The 16576-nt window shown below is 52.5% G+C and overlaps 3 protein-coding genes across 3 annotated transcripts; 2 read left to right on the top strand and 1 right to left on the bottom strand.

Moving 5' to 3' along the window:
• Positions 1-1240: 1240 nt before the first annotated feature.
• Positions 1241-4796, top strand: ETH_00001415 (uncharacterized protein; the record flags this gene model as incomplete). Its single annotated transcript, XM_013377217.1, has 2 exons — positions 1241-3742; positions 4146-4796. The coding sequence occupies 2 exons, from the start codon at positions 1241-1243 to the stop codon at positions 4794-4796; spliced, it is 3153 nt and encodes a 1050-aa protein (XP_013232671.1).
• Positions 4797-5289: 493 nt separating this feature from the next.
• Positions 5290-9027, bottom strand: ETH_00001410 (GTPase domain-containing protein, putative; the record flags this gene model as incomplete). The annotated part of the gene is made up of 9 exons (XM_013377216.1): positions 5290-5350; positions 5775-5965; positions 6133-6304; positions 6688-6805; positions 7264-7309; positions 7702-7872; positions 8394-8429; positions 8661-8783; positions 8968-9027. 9 exons carry the CDS (start codon positions 9025-9027, stop codon positions 5290-5292), a joined length of 978 nt encoding a protein of 325 aa, XP_013232670.1.
• A 971-nt stretch (positions 9028-9998) lies between these two features.
• On the top strand, positions 9999-16132 carry ETH_00001405 (uncharacterized protein; the record flags this gene model as incomplete). Its single annotated transcript, XM_013377215.1, has 12 exons — positions 9999-10511; positions 10720-10953; positions 11105-11251; positions 11400-11673; positions 11876-12605; positions 12863-13152; positions 13290-13509; positions 13646-13650; positions 13790-13899; positions 14344-14632; positions 14821-15825; positions 16110-16132. 12 exons carry the CDS (start codon positions 9999-10001, stop codon positions 16130-16132), a joined length of 3840 nt encoding a protein of 1279 aa, XP_013232669.1.
• Between the last annotated feature and the right edge of the window lie 444 nt (positions 16133-16576).

The raw sequence follows: 16576 nt of genomic DNA, 5'->3' as shown, positions 1-16576 counted from the left end.
TTTAACTTGTATGATACACATACACTTTGAGGCTCTCGAAGCACGTCTTGACAACGGTTCGTGATTAAACAATGGGGAAAATGTGCAGTACTACAGCGCGTAAGAGCTCAAACAAAAGGAACATCGCCGGGTAGATTGTGATACATCGTGTCCACTAGACCAAAAAACGAAAGAACAAAGCCACATTTTGGAGAAGCTACGAGCTAAATGGGCCAAAGCCGCCGTTACTAGCTTGAAAGGCGAAATCCATGGCTGGTAGATCACTTTGCCGTCGAGAAACCGGCCTTGCTGGCTTGTCCTCATCAGCCACTTACGTGAAAGTCTCATGCTCAAGCTCTTGGCCAGGGAGGTCTGGCAGGCAGTAATAATGGGAGACAAACAAGTGCTGCTAGTGGGGTGATTAAGTAATGCTACGGAGGAAATGTGCTAGATCAGCATTACTCCCTTGTGCCTCATCCAACGAGCAACGAACGTTGCACCTGTTCTGCTGTGTTTACGTCTTCTGATCTGAAATAAAGATTGCTATCGTGAAATAGAACATCAAAATCTGAATTTCGTTTTGCTCTTGCTGCTTTTGCTGCTGCCATTGCTGTAGATGGAAACAAACCATGCACACACCGTGCCAGCCAATCAGAGGCGCCTGCACAAGGGTATCCGTCCGTTCCTCTTGTACTTTCCCTTCCAAATTAACAGGGAAACAAGGATATTTAATATTTGGCATATTTTGCAACTGTGTGGAAAGGGCGGGTAAGGAGGCAGGTGGAGCCTCGTTGGCCTTCGGTCGCTAGTCCAGTAATCACGCCTGTTGGTCCATTGGTCCTTTCTGGCCTTCTTCATCAAGTCTAGTTTAAAAAACTGTGGTTTCTTTCATAAGCTATCAACACATAGGCTTTTTAAGCAAGGAAGCAGGCATGTACCACCAACAGAGAAACTGCCGTGGCTGCGAGGTGACCCAGAGGCAGTAGCTGCCACTCCTTCTGCAGCTCGTCTGCTGCCTTGTCTCTCGTCAGGCTAATTTCGCATTGTTGGAGTTGAAATGCACAAATGAATTTAGGGGACACCTTCCTCTGCCCGATGATTACCGTCGTTGCCTCGCAAATTGTCTTTATCTCACTGTCTGATCCCCCCTTGTATTTTTCTGCCTCAACGGCTTGTCTTTACGGGCCCTGCCGGTCCACTCTTTAAGCGTGGCTTCGACCGCATTGTAGTTCATTTCCCGTCCTTTATTTGCATGCACACTATGGGGGACCCTCGTGCAGAATGTCTGTCTCGCGCGATACGGGCCTCTGGGCTTGCATGGGCCGGCTGTGGTTCATTGTCTGAGAGCTTGCGGTCTTTCGTGGTCTGTCGTTGTTGTATCACATGGCTGAACACAGTAGAAGCTCTCCTGCCTTTATCGCTTACATGCCTAAGCTGGGCTGGTGCCTTGGAGCAGCAGATCGACATGGGGGAGGTCCCAGTGGTGGTGACATTCCCGTGCGTAGCTTTACTACTGCGGCAGCCGCAGGAAACCAGGAGCAGCCTTGTGTCTTTGCTTTCTCGTGCTGCCCAGACCTCCCTCTTCCTTGATTTTTCGAGGGTCTCCGGCCCAGCCGCTCTCCAGAGCGCCGCTGAGAAAATAGGTAAAGACATATTCACGGGGATGCACCACGCCGCTGAGTTGTCGCTCGACCTCGAAGCATGGGACTCTCCTCTGGGCAGCTTTGTGATGGAGTTGTGCAGACTCATATCCAGGAGCACCCATACGCTAGACACCTTGCAGCTCAGGGGGGCCACCCTGCACCGGCGCATGCGCGTTCTTCTGGTATCAGGGTGCAGCATAGACTCTTTACCCAGAAGACCCTTGTCACCGAGCATTGAGGCCAACTGCGCTAGCAGCAACGCACGCAGCCGCAGCAGCAATGATTGCAGCAGTGGCATCAGCAGTAACAGCGAGCCGCCGCAAAACTGGGGTGTTACATCTAAAAGGACGGAAGAAGAACAGGACAACGGGGAGCCTAGCCCACTGCACCCGCAGCTCAGAAGGCCCCTGCCCTCTCCTCCCGCCTCCGGTGCTTTCTCTGTCCCCGTTTCCCCTCCCCTCTCTCCTCCCCATGCGTCGGCAGTAGCAGCAGAGACTGCAGCAGCAACGGCAGCGCCACGATCTGATGACTGTCCAATCTCTCTGGGCTCCGCTTCTTGGGAGACGTTCAAGGGCAGTGTCAGTTGCCTCACGGATTGGGGGTCGTCTCCAGGAGACTCCCCTCGTCTTTCTCCGCAGGGCTTGCGTAAGAGAAACCTGTTTTACTTGCCTATCCTCAAGCGGCTAACAGTAGAAGGTTTCCAGCTTTTGGAGTTTTTCGAGGCCCCCAAACTCCAAGAGAATGCTATTACCCTCACTTCAGAGGCTCATAGGCATGAGTCTATCTTTAGAATGCAGGAGGCAGGGCTATCTTCCCAGAGGGGTCTTCGCGGGCCCCTTCAAGTCCCTGTCCATCGCTACTGGGGTTCAGAAGTCTCTTTCACGCACCCCTGCCTTGCAGTTAGATTCATATCCCTCAATGGCGCTCACCTTCGCGTCATGGACATCGTGGGTTTCATGGAGCCCCCCGCCAAGAGTGGCGTAATAAAGTGGATCAGAAGGGCCCTCGAATCCACCAACAAAAATGCATCCGCAAATAAGCAACGGTTGCAACAGCAACAGAAGGAGCTACCAGACCAGCAACCTGCGGCGCAAGCAGAGGGCTGGCCAACTGCAGAAGCTAACACGAAAAAGACAGAAGATTGCCCTCTTGTGGAAGCTTATGAAATGGGTGCCCCTCGCGGTGCCCGTGAGAGCTTCCCTAGTGGCCCTGGAATGGCTTGTGGTGCGACTGAGCACTCTGAGATGTACTGCAGAGAATGCATCTTGTTGCGGCAAGGGGAAACGGGGACCAGCGCTTGGATTGGCTGTTGCCGTCTTCCAGAGCTGGAGGAGCTGCGACTAGACGACATAACATTTCTTGCATTCATTTCCGCCCCCTGTCTTCGACAGCTGGAGGTCAATGTGTGCAACAGCGGGGAGTGGTTGCTACTGTTGGAATTTCTTAGACTATACGGATGCCACCTAACTCGGCTTAGCGTTTGGGCAGAAGACGTCCCCTCCAACTGGCTCGACACTGTCCCCTCAGACCGCCATGCGGGTCGGCCTGAGGGTTTGGCGGGCTCTAAAACCTCCGCTGAGACGGCTCTTCTGGTATCATTTTTGCACAGACACGCCCTCACGTGGGGTGGGGCGGCGGCTACGCCACAGGAAAACCTCAGGCAGGCTCCCGCAGGGGCAATTCGGCGTGTCTCATCAGCTTCCATGCTGCGGGCTGTAGGGCTGCAGCACCTCCGGGGCCTCAGCTGCCCCAGCTGCCTCTTGGCCGAGCTCAGCGCAGCTTCCAGCGTCCTCCCCGCCCTCAAGAACCTCGACACCTGGGGAGACAGTCGGAGGCTCACAACGTTTCTCCAGCAGAAGAGACAGTTGGAGACTGTACGCGTTCGCGGACTAACCGGTTCCAAAAATGTCAGTACCTGGACCGAAAGCAGTAGCAGCGGCAACATGAGCAACGAGACTGCCCCACACAAAGGCATACTCTTGAAAAGCGATAGACTGAGAGGACTGAGATCTTCAGCCTCGGCAGCGTTTCTTCAAGAGGCTGATGCCCTCACGGAGTTCTCGGGGCCGGGATGTATTTTAAATGCGTGGCAGCTTTGCCCGAAACTGAAGAGACTTGAGGTGAGCTCACTTTGCGGTGTATAGATCTGTTAAGTATATTTTACGGGTTCCCGCCATAGCCTCTTCTTGTAAGCGGCGTACAATACTTCTGTGGTGTGTAGCATAGCAACGCGCAGTGCGAGAATCGCTGCAAGTGTCTGGCCGTTCCTTTTGCCGTATGCAGTCTTCTGCATTTGTGTCAATCCCTGTCTTCTTGTTTGTTGTTTAATGCAACGCCTTTCTGTCGGATTGCATTTGCCCGTTTTCCCCTCTTATTTGTTTACTCCATCCTTTGTGGTCTCTATCTTGACTTAATTTGTAACCCTCTCTCGTACCTTTTCCCAGCAACTGCGCCTGTCTAACTAAGGCTGACGAATTCCATAACTGGTTTCCCTCCCCACGCACTGTCATTTACTTGTTGCAGTTGATAGAAAACGCAGAACTTGCTGATCAATATCTGTTGAGCGGCTGCACGCCTCATCTGGAGACCCTTTTGTACGGGGGCCGTTTGGTGGTGCCGCCGCCGGAACTCGCGCAGGCTTGCCAGGGCCTCCGTCAACTCCGCGTCCTGCACGCGTTGGTTTTGGACTTAGCAAACTTTCCAGACCCGTCTGACCTACAAACATCTCAACGCCCAGCACCTGGGGGGGTGGAGGGAGTCATCTGGGGCCCTGGGCCTCTGCCTGACCTTTGGGCCTCACCAGTTAGCTCCCGTGTAACGCCCTTAAAAACTGAACAGAGGGACCCATATGCGCCTGAGAAACAGGCAACTTCTGGGCCTCCCGTGAGGTTCTTGGAAGGCTTGGAACAGCTGTATGTTCACCGGCTGATGACAGCTCCGCGTACATTTCACCACTACCTAAAGGCAGCACGCCGGCTGCGACTCGTGGCGTTCCAGCGGTGTGTCGGTGTGAGCCTAAGTTCGGTTGTTTGCACATTGCAAAACTTCGGCTTTACCCGGCTGCAGCAGGACACTTTGCCCAACCCCGAGTGCAGGGCTTTCGCCGCCAGCTTCAACGGCGGAAAGGTCCGCGACCGGTTCGTGGTGATGAAAAGGGAAGCAAGCGGCACCTAGATTTCTGACATTCGATGAACAAACACACGAAAAGGAGGGATATAGGCGCCACATATAAGTGCAATAAAGTGCCAGGGGTGCAGCCGCAGAACGCAGCTGCTTCTGTGGCAGCCTCGCACGAGATTGCAGGCTGCTGCTAGAACTTCTTGGTTCATATCCACTGCAACGCAACTGTGGAAAAGGCCTATCTGGAGAGCTTCTTCAAAAACCAAATCCGCCGTCAAAAGAACCAAACGGACACGTTTTCGTACTCATGTTATTTTATCAACTCATAAGGCCTGCAGGCCAAAATGATGGTGAGAGCCTTCACAGAAAACCCTTTGTCTGCAGGCCTGCATTTCATGAACCCCTGCCCAAGTCATGCTGCTTGAGGGCCTTTTTGGCCTTGGGCCTATATCGATTTGGCTGCTGGGAAACGAACCGCGAGGTTCCTAGCTTGGTTGTAGTTTCCGTAGATTTCATCTAGCTGAGCAAAACGATGTGGAATGAGTAGCTAGTTCAGGCCTGGTACGGGCATTTCTTGGTCAGTTAGAAGCCACGGATCCGGTGGTTCCCTGAGGCAACACGAGATAGCGGAAGCCGCAAAGCCAGCTTGTTGGGCAACAATGTGTATACGCTTGTGCGCAGGCACAGAGCACTTGCATGCAGGATAGTGTATTTTCGCCGCCGATTACTAAGCGTGAATTCTGAAAACTACTGCGTGAGAGTGAGGAACAAAAACAGTACACTCGTTGTGGCTGTAAACTGCAGGTTCTTGCATGCCACAGATGCGTATTGGATGTAATTGGAGGTATACACACAGAGAACGGAGAAAACATTCGGAAAGTGAGGGACCGCACGCAGGTAATGTAGGTATAGTTGCACAGTGGACTCCTCTACCCACGCACATTTCCGCCGTGCACACACTCTGAACGTAAACTCAGGGTTACAGTGAAACTATTGCTTCACCAGGGAAACGGAAGAGGATCTCGAGCGCACCTTTGCTGCCCGAGGACGTCTCTACGCAGCACTACATCTGCGGCATAAGGCAGGGTATCGAGGCAAAGAGAGGCCAAGTGGCCCTCTCTGAATAAATTCAGAAAAAACACAAAACCGGGAGAGAGGTCCACAGGCGGTAGACTGAAGCGCTCTTGTCGCCGGCCTAATGTCTGGCAAATGTGGCGGGACACCTGCAAAACGCAAACTGCAAAGCTTATACTTAACAAATAAACCACAGCGCAAAACAATGCGCCAAAAAGCAAGGATTGGCCGTATTTCTGGGGAAGAGAGGGCTTCAAAGCATACAGACGGCGACGGAAAGGAAGGACAGGACAAGCAGGCAATGGCCTTTACCTACCTCGTAAATATCGTTTGTGGGCCCGTTTAACCCTAGCACTTGCACGTAGCCAAACTGCCGGTTCTTGTTAAGCTGGAAGAGGAGATAATCTGCAGCCAATTCTTCCCCTATAAGGTGTTCTGGCAAAATGCCCAACACTCCCAATATCAAACTTCTGCCCTGGTCGCAATTCCTGCACATATCGGAATGGGGTTCTACTGTAGGGGGATAACACTTCCAAATGTAATCTGAGTGCTCTTTACTCCATACTGCTGTCCAGCACTAGACGTTAAGTGCATTGAATACTGGGAGAGGCTAGAAGCTAATTCGCTCTACAGAAATCAGCTTTTTGGGAAGAACGTGCAAAGGCAAGTATTGCACGAGAAGACACAGAATCGAAACATATGCGGTTGTCTGCGTGTGCTTGCATTCAGATCCACACATCGGTGTACGTACACACAAACTTGTGCGTTGAGCATTGCACTGCACAGTTACTGCACAGGTACCATCGCACACAAATAAAGGAAGACAGGCCAATCATTGAAAACAAAAGCGTGCATGCACATTCAGACCGACTTAGGCAAAAGAATGCCTGGAGAATCGAAGCAGAAAACTTTGGGTTTATTCGTCAATTGAAACGCATTCACATCTCGCGTTACTCCGGGCAGCTTCCCTGTTTTCGCTGTTGTTTTATCTGAAAAATGCACCAATGGGACAGAAGCAAGGTGCAAATCGTGGGGCACTCAACTGCACATGCGACAAAGAAGACAGGGCTCTGCAGAGCTGGAAATCGTCACTACATAGCCGATTAAGACACTATACCCAAAGCCACAACTGAGACTCGCACGCAGCTGGTGCATCCACAGCATTCATGCTCATGTGTACGCTTGTGTTTACGCTTTTCTCTTCGTTTGTCGCTGTGTAAAGCAGTTTTCCATTTATGCGAAGGCCATTTTGCGCATGTGCTACTCTGTATGATTCTCATCTGGAGTTTGCATCTATTCATTGAGCGCGGTCGTGAGCACGGAGCTGAATTTATGTCTTGTCTGTTTATGCGAATGCACCTTCCCAACGAGCATACACCAAGGCTCAACGGGTTTCTAGTTGGAAGTTCAGGTCCAAGCTTTAGCTTTTAAGGTTAGAATGACTCACTGACGCCCTGAACGAGTTGATTGCCAGGTTTCCCGTGAAAGCTCGCCTGCGGAAATAACACGCATTCAGATGCCCGAAAGCTCCAGCTGTTCGAGAAATTTAGCAGAACAGACATACGGAATCCCCACACAAATTCTCGAGAAAAATCTAGTCCCCTGTTTCACATTGCTGTGCGGGGCAAGCTGACCCCATCAACCCCATCCATCACACCCACTCCACGGCTGGAACAACGAAGCATGTACGGTAGCACGAATGCAGCACCCTCAATTAATACCTTTACAATCATTCGCCTTAGGCAGGTTCGGGGCTGGTTTCTGTGATCAATTGCGTCAGGCCTGCACTTTCGGGCTCATAGTTTAGGACTGCTTGGTGGGGGAAAAACGTATGAAGTCTACGTGTTAGCCCCTCAGGGTGCGAGACTTAGAGTGTACAGTTTACGGAGAAGGCGAGCGCCTTGAGCGCATTAAGAATTGAAGACTTGCCGGTGTTGGGAAGCCCGGCCAAAAGCAGCCAGCGGCCAATGCTGCTAAATTTAGGCTCCGGGGTCCCCAGCACCCATTCAGTAACCTTGTGCAAGCCCTTGCGCTGTTTTGCAGAGACTAGGACAGACTGCATGAAAACGAACAGGAAGGAGGGGCAGAGAGACTGAAGGTAAAACTGAAGAGCAGAAGGAGAACGTACAAATACAAAGGTGCATGGACGCAAGTAGATGTGATGGTGTGGAAAAAAACTGCGAAACGGAAAAATATAGCAAGGAGTTCCAAAGGAAAAACGTACAAGTAAGCACAGAAGAACGCAGATATTTCAAGGACTCATGCGCCGAAACACGCGCGTGGACACATTTGACGTTTTCGGCGGAAAACGCAAATATTCATCGACCCGTTCACAAAATTCAGTGGATATTCTGAAGAGTCGTTCCGAACAAGAACAAGCGGCTCTTTCTGAATAAGATAAAGAGTCTCAGGCAGCCACTCATCCAAAACACTCAGCAGCACAACTGAACAAAACAACCCACTAAAGTAAGCTTGGTTGCTGTAGCCACTTTGACCTTAACACTGACATCCCCACACTTAATGCCATAAACCCTACGCCCGAAGCGTGAATTCTTGATTTAAAAGACAGTGGATCACCTCCAGGCCGGCTGCCTGGAGTAGTTCTTGGGCCTTCTGCAATGAAAAGCAAGAGCACATTCTAGCAAGAACAATTAAAACCAATGTATAAATGGAGTATAAAGCTATTCTATTATGCGGCAAAATTAACCCTCAGCACACAATTTCTTCTTCCTAAAAGTGACGCGTATGCTATGGGCCTGGGCCCAGAGCAACGCCCTCCAAACCAGCGCTCATTGACGGACGTTTCGACCCTGAACCCTGAACCCTAAATCATTTGGGGCCCACCTTCGCATCTGTAGAGGAGACAAGGTCGCACTTGTTCAGAACAATTAGCCGCTTCAGATGCTTGGAAGGCTTTATGGCTTCAAGACACCCGCTCGAAGTGAGAGGGGCTCTCGCATCTCTAACCTGCAATAGCAGTGGCCCCAGAATTATACGAGCGGCCCTGCATACGCGCTTTCACTTCCTTCCTCTTGTGTTAACAGTTCTCCGCATTCAAGGCACAGCCACTCATGCGGATTTGACAACAAAGCAAACGAAGGCAGAAAGTGCAGAGCAGGGACAGGACAAATGAGCAGCGACCGAGACCCACCTCTACAAGGCAATCCACCTCTGCTGCCTTCTTCTGAAGCTCTACCACACCACGAGACATGTGAGGAGGAAAGTAGCACGCCTTAGGAGCTGCACGTCCGAACGCCACTCGGGCTTGAAAGTCAGGAAATTGGCAGTTGACGCCATTCTGTGACCCCTGTTGTCCCTCGGGGGCCCCTGTGGAGAATGCCTCGAGATTATTCTTACAGGCGCCAACGGAGGGATGCAACCTTTCATTCGTCGATGCACGTTTAGGGGCAGCCTTCGGCTGGCCACGAAGTGCCAATAAGAAGTCACTCAAAAGGGGAGACCCTGAGGCCCCTAAGCCCCGGGCTTTCTGGGCGGCCCTGCCCCGCATCTAAATCTGACTGAAATCTCTAGCAGTCTTCTACAGGCTGTAGGAAGTGATGAGCGTGGTGCTTTTGAGGCCTACGAGACCTTCGTCAGGACCCGCTGTCAGCGTTGGTAATGAGCAAGCGCAACCACGCGCTGCAGTGCAAAAGAAGCAAAAAATAGGAAACCAGCGGAGAGTTGATGTTTTCTTGAACTTCTGAAGAAAATGGAGGTACTCTAGAGTCCGAAGTAGTGGAGCAAGCAGAGGAGGGCCCTGTATCTGCTTTGAAGCTCGGGCCCCATTATGTTAACAGGTTTCAATATCACAACGCAACCTGAAAGAGACCAAATAATTTGCGGTATATGCATTCATGAGCCAAAAGTGCTACCGAATTACGGGAAATTTGAGGGAGGTATCGAGGGTTTTAAAGATCTGTCGGCTGTTTGGCTTGTGGGGCCCCCACATAAGGGCTTCCTTCCGTACCTCTGGACCGTCAGCCTTGTAATTTGACTAAAGTTTTCTTTGAATTTGAATGGGAAACAATGGTATTTGTTAGTAAGCGGCTAAGTTTCAGGACTTTGGGCTTGAAATTCCCTTAGCAGGCAGCTTTCGGCACGCGCAGTGCCTGAGCGTGCCTCACTCACGTTGGAACAGTAAGCCCTTTCATTTTCAGCCACCGCCTAGTACAACAGGTCAAGATGGAGGCGTGGGGAGCTGACTGCGGGGCTGGAGCCTCTGTGTCTCTCCAAAACGTGGCAGAGGCCTTCCAGGCGTACCTGAGCATGAGCCTAAATGAACGCCAGCTACTAGGGTGTATGTACGCATCAGCCCCAGGTCGCCGCCACTTCCTCCGACAAGTAGCTGCTGCAAAATCCAGACAGCTATGTGCCAAGTCTGTCGCCTCGCAGCTCAGTTCTTTTACCGCAATATTACACAAGACGCTGGGGTACACAGAGGAGAAGAGCCCCCTTGGGCCCCAGAACAGCTGCCCGCAGGACGGCACTCAGCCTCGGAGGACCCATGAGGAAGTGGCTCATGCGTGGGTCTGCGCTGTAGAGTTCTGGCTGCAGCACGTGCAGCAGCTGCTTGCTTTTGACGCAGCAGCAGCAGCACTAAATGCAGCAGATGAAGGCCCCCCAGACATTACAGTTGTGTGTAGGGAGATGGAACAGCTTTCCAGCCCGCTCGCTGCTGTGGCAGCAGACTCAAAGGTGCAACCCGCAGATGTCGCTGCTGTTGTTGCTGTTTGTACTGCAGCGCAAGTTTAGTGACCCCAACCATGCGTTGCTACGCTTCGCATTTGCTGCCACTCGGCAGCTCTGTGCCAAGCTGGAGCAGTCCATCTTTCTATCTTGTCCATATTTACTCATGTGCTCCTGTGGGTGGCTGTGGTTCTTGCGTGCTGCGCCACTTGTGCAGCTGCCGCTGCATACGAGGAAGGCTTCCGGCGAGGTGCTCTTGCTGATGGCGGTCATGGCACTCAGTGTCTCCCATGGGATGTTTCCAGGGGACACGCTAGAGCCCACGAAGGCGCAAAATCAAGACAATTCAACTAAGAGAAGGCAGATACTGCGGCGAGTCCTGCGGAAGGCTCTTCAGGGCATCTTGAACGCTCCAGGAGACGGCACTGATGGGGCCTCAACTGTCATGAGGGTACGTTAAATTCCACTCAGAGGTCCTTCTGCTTTGGTTTAGATTGTGCACTGTTGCTATTTGTGTCGTCTCCATGGAGATCTATTGCTGCAGCTTTATTATTACTGCAGCTTTGGCGGTTTCTGGTACTGCGGCTGCTGTTCATGCTCAGGAGGAGGCTGTTGCTGCCGCGCATGCGGTGCTGCACTGGCGTGGGGTTTCTCGGGGTTCCCTAAGGGCATCTGTGGGTCCTCTTGCATCGTCTCTGCTGGAAGTGGCTCAAAAGGGGGCCCTTATGAAATCCGACGTCACCGCTGCTGTGAGACCCTCAACCCCAAACCATAAGCCCGCAACCCAAATTTTCATAACTGGTAATCCGTGGCTCGAGAATTCCATAGAGCTTCGTGAATGAAGATGTGTCTTACTTCATGCGTCAAGATGCACATTTGCGTCTGCTGTGCTTGCAGATGGGTCGTTCACTGTTGTGTCGTCTCACCTGGCTGTGGCGTCCCTCTTCAAGACGCGCAGCTCAGGGGGATCCCGTGCAGCAAAAGCGGGAGCAGCAAACCCCATTCGGTGTTCCATGTCTGTTCTCAGAGGCCCTCAACAGTGCGCAACAAAGTGTCGTTGGCCTCTTGGGTGCCCACAACTCAGGTGACCACCGTGAGGAGGCCTCCAGAGGTCCTGAACGCTTCCTCCTACTCAGATCTCTTCAGATCATCCGAGACTTGTTACTGTATGGTGAGCATGCGCCGCTGGCTGTGGCTGCTATGGCGGATGTGGTTACTTCTGCTGCGGTAGCTGCTATTGCTTGTGCTTTTGTTGCTGTGGCACCAGCAGCACTGCGTAGCGTTACTCATGTTGCTCATGCTATCTTCCCTTCATAAAGACTGAAATGCATGGTATACAGCTGCCGTCAGCTGTTCTGTTGCTGGCACTGCAGGTGCTGGCCAAACCTTCCCATCACAGGGTGCGGTCTCCGCCGCCTTGCTTCAAGTTGAAGAAGAAGGAGGTCGATTTTTTATCGTTAACGTTCATAGTTTGGGGGCAACGCTTCTTGCTGCCACGGCTAGGTGCTGCGAGGCATTTGTGTCTGGAGTCACTGCGGCAGCCGCAGCTGTGGGGGACTTTTCAGCACCGCAGGAGCAGGAGCAAGAGCAGCAGCAGGACTCTGCATTGCCCCCGACGCCGAAGGAGCAACCGCAGCACGAGCCGCTTCTCCTTCGAAGAGGCGGTAAGGGTAGCCATAAAAAGTGGAGGAAGCAGCTGCAGCAAATGGAGCAGTACCAGCAACAACGCCAGCAGCAACAGAATGACCGGAACTCTCAGTCGGCTTCAGTACTGCAAAGCAGCAGCAGCGCAGAGAGGGAAGGTGCCCGTGGGTCCACTAGCAGTGATAGCGGTGGCAACAGCAAGAAGGGTGTCCCGAGTGGCACCAGCAGAAAGCCAGAGAAGCGCGGGAAATGTAGTAGCAAGGCAGAAGCAGCAGCAGCAACAGCAAGCATTGTGTTAAACCAGCTCGATGACCTACCTGAGACGGAGCTCTTTGCTACGAACGCCGCAACCCTACAGGCAGCGCTGAACGCGGCAGGAGCCCTCGTGGAAGTGGCAGGCCCCGGGGGTGTTCTGCCGTGTCTGTCGGTTTTCACTGGATTGTTGCAGACTGTCCTCAAGTCAGTCATACATGTGTTCTTGCTTTCTTGCCGGCATCCTGCTCAATTCGCTGAATCTGTTTCTGTCGTTATTTGTTATTTACTGGCCCTGCTTCTGTGCTGTTTTTCCCTTTCGGCCCCGTCTTTTTTTCTGTGCTTTAGGGCACACGCCGGTGGTGTGGAAGTACTGCGAGACCCTCTGCTATAATCCTTCTATGCAAATGCATGCATCACTTTAACTTTTTGCCGTTTTATCTTGCTTCTTCCTGTACTTTCAGCCTGCCGTCTCCCCTTCATCACAGCATCTTCGCTGCTCGCTTTGGCTCCTGCCTTCTCTCCTTCATTCGCTGTCTCCTGCGGGGGACCCCTGCTGCATCACCTGCAGTTTATCGTCTCTGCTCCCTCCACGCAGTGGCAGTTTGTCGGAACCTGCTATCAGACACACACTGGAGGCATGGATGTCACGTGGCTAGGCAGCTAGCCATTGCGGAGGACGGGGAGCCTCTTGCCTTCATGCATGAGAAGGGTCTTATGACCAAACCATACAGAAACAAACAGGCAAATGGCAGTAAGACGACGTATCCAACCAACCAATATACCTTGCTCCATTTGTATATCACTAACAGCAGCAACAGGAGCGACTGCAGTGGTGAATGTAGTTGCACACACGCCAAATCGGTATTTTGCGGCCTACGGTTTCCACAGAGAGCTGTAGTGGGAGCCTTGGTTCTACGACGGCCGAAGAAGTCCTTTGGGGTCTACACGCTACGGGAAGCGAGGGGCTTTTGCTGCTAGCACATGCATGGCGGAGTACCTGCGGGCTTATTGAAGAGTTGCTTTATGCAGGGAGCCTCTCTGTCTTGGGGCTGTCCACGGTGCAGCTTGAGGCCTTTGCGGATGCTCTTGTCTTAGGAGTCCTCACGACGTAGGGCAAGGAAGCAATAGGCTTCGCATTGCTATCTTTTGTGTGCTGTCGTTGCCGTGTATCTTTGATATTGCGTCGCGCCGTGCCAGTGTTATCTCAGGTCCTTTGCGCTGCTTTCTTGTGTGCTTGCTAGCAGTGCGGGTGGGGCGCTCAGCGAGCTACAAAGAATATCTGTGTATTTTGCTATTCACCTTGCATTTGATGGATATCCACGCATGCAGAACATGACTGTTTGCCATGCCTTATTTCGTTCTAATCTGCGTGTGTTGGGTGCTTCTAGAGGCCTCTCCTGTGGACCTGGGAAAGGAGAACCACATCACTTTGCACGTTTCGTTGTCTCGGACCCGTGTTCACTTATTTCGGCTCTCCGTCTGCTTACTGCCTCCATCAGTAAGGACCCTTCGACTCACACTGAGTACACGGCACCATGCGCAGTATCATATTCAGAGGTATTTTGCCTCTGTGGGTGCCAGCACTGCGTGCATTTTGGTGCTCCATACTGTTCTAATGAAAAACAAACATCAAGGAAACAGGGTGGCTGAAGGGCTTTGACTCACATTTTTAGCTTCCTCGGATCGGATAAGGCAGCCATAGGGTAGAAGGTATAGCCCATAACAGTAGCTCACGAGCAAATTTCGGACCTTCGCATCCATATGTCATACATATATCAGCTGCTGCTTGTTTTGCCTGTCTTTGTTGTACACTCCGTAAGCAAAGGCCACCTCGGTTGAGGGGACTCTCCACCAGAATAGAGCAGTGTAGCGGCAAGAAGCGTTTGCCTTTAGTGAGGTTTAAAGTTCAGCACTTGTATTATATTGTGAATTGCCCCTGCAGGAGATGGTCGTGCGGTGTTTCTTCGTTGCTGCAGACGTATGTTTCCCTCCCCCCTCCACTCTGCGGGCCGTGAGCTCTCTGCTTCAGAGGTTGCAGGCGATTTGCTGCAGCGGACCCTTGGGCGCAGCACAGCCACTGGGATTTATGCAGTTGCAGGATAACGATGGTACCAGCCGAAGTATGGATGCGCTTCAACAGCAATCAACACCTGCTTTGGGGACAGTCTCCCCAGGGGCTGTCGAGACGGCCCTGACGAATCTTGACTTTGCCATACGAAATGCAGCATGCGGTCAGACAAAGCGCTGCACATGGCTGTACTTGCCTCCCTCAGGCTAGCTACAGCTACAGTCTCTGACATGCCTGTAGCTGCTCTTTTACTACAATAAGTGGGTACTCAAGGAGGGGACAGGGCTCGGTTTCCTCTGTGTTGTTGCCCTCATGAGCTTGTGCATGCATCTGTTCTTATTGGGTGTGTAGGATGTGGTGCAGAAGGCGCGGAAGCACTGGGACAAGCTTCTGTGGAGGGCGGGGAAGGAGTGGCTTCGCGGTTTCTGCTTCGACCAGAACAGCTGCGTACACACCATAATACCGTTACGGGGTCTAGCAGAGCGAAAGCAGCCGTGTATGCTGCGTGCGAGTTGAATTTTTTGAGCTTAGCGTCACAAACGAGCTACCAGGACGGCGCGTGCCCCCGCCACAAACCAAAACCCAGTTGCAATTCCCAGCCCCAAGAGGGCAGCTGCAGCTCCAAACCCGCGAGGATACAGACTGTGAAGGCTCCAGCGTCGTCTCCCCTCCTTGAGGGGGGCAGCAGAGGAACTGACAGTGAAAACCGCCAATCGTTGGAGGCTCGGTGTGCCACTCCCAGCAAAGCCGAAGCGCATGCATTCCTGTCCGCCACTGGAGCAGAACCGAGACCTCATGCGGGGCAGACAACAAATTCGACCAGAAATGTACGCCCCCCCGCTCAAACGCAACTGTTTACCGCCTCTGGATCGAAGGTACGTGATGGTACAGATCCAGGCACAGTAGCGTCAACTGCGGCTGCTGCTACTGCAGCAGCTGCTGCAGAGGGAGCACTAGAAAAAATCAGGCAACATGCGAAAAGGCAGAGATGCGAAGTCGCATCAGCTTCTAGCCAAAGTGGGACCCCTTCCTCAGGATGGGAGAATGCAGAGGAAGGTCACAAGTCTGACGACGAGGTGGTGATACTTGAAGGCGCTGCCGCTCCCTCTGTCTCTCGGCGTTCCAAGAAAGCAGTGCCAAGTGCTGGATCTGTACTGGCGGAAGGTGGAGCCGTGAGTGCCAGTGGGCATCTTCTTTTCTCTCCGCAGCAGTGCCCTCCCCCGCCACGCCAGCAACAGCAGTCGCGAGCACAGCAGCAGCAGCTGCATCAAACGAAGGAGGTGGCAGTTGAAGACAGATCCTTAGAACTTGCTGCCGAAGCACAGGCGAGAGGGCGCATACGCCAGTTGTTGCATTGTAGGTCTTTGGGATCCCCCCTAACGCATAGATAAATGTGACATACTTCACGCTAAGCTGATCCGGAGTTCGACTCCAAGCCACACAAATTAACACCTTAGTTTCGTGGCCCTGTCTTGTGTTTTCTTCTCAAATATTACTAGCTCAGAGCGAGACACTATATTCCACGTAATTCCTCTGCGGGCAGCTGGATGTTGTGTATGCTGATGTTAAGGCTGCAGTTACGGTCTCGTGCCCTGTTGTATGTGACACTGCGCGGTATTCTGCGTCACTGCGTACTGCAGCGGACTTCGAGCTCTCGGACTGAAGGGGCTGTCCCCTCCCCGCCCCGCTATCCCCCTCAACGTTTCAGCGCTGCGGTGGAGAGCAGATGCGCTGCAGACAGGGCCACGTACGACAGTGCCTATCTAACAAATGTGCCAGTAGCATACAGTTGCATGCCCATGTACGACAGTGCCTATCTAACAAATGTGCCAGTAGCATGCAGTTGCATGCTAATTTGCAGTTACATGCACTTCAGTCTGCATACTTGCACGTTTCTACCCCTTTGGCATGATCGGTTGTCTCTTGACAAAGCGCTTCGAGTTTTGGAGCTCAAAGAACCAAGGAAAACGTTATGCAGGAGGAACATGCACTGCCATCGTTGTTACGAACAGCACAGCGCGCAAAGGTCGGAGTAGCAGGGCGCCGGGTGAAGACGAGTCTCACGCATCAATACCTATATTTCGCCTTACGTGCTTCGACTTCGGGC

This window comes from Eimeria tenella, genomic scaffold (assembly GCF_000499545.2).
Source record: "Eimeria tenella Houghton genomic scaffold, Eth_scaff48, whole genome shotgun sequence".
In the NCBI taxonomy this organism is placed as follows: Eukaryota; Apicomplexa; class Conoidasida; order Eucoccidiorida; family Eimeriidae; genus Eimeria; species Eimeria tenella.
The sequence above is the reverse complement of the archived record's forward strand: the minus strand, read 5'-3'. Positions and strand labels throughout refer to the sequence as shown.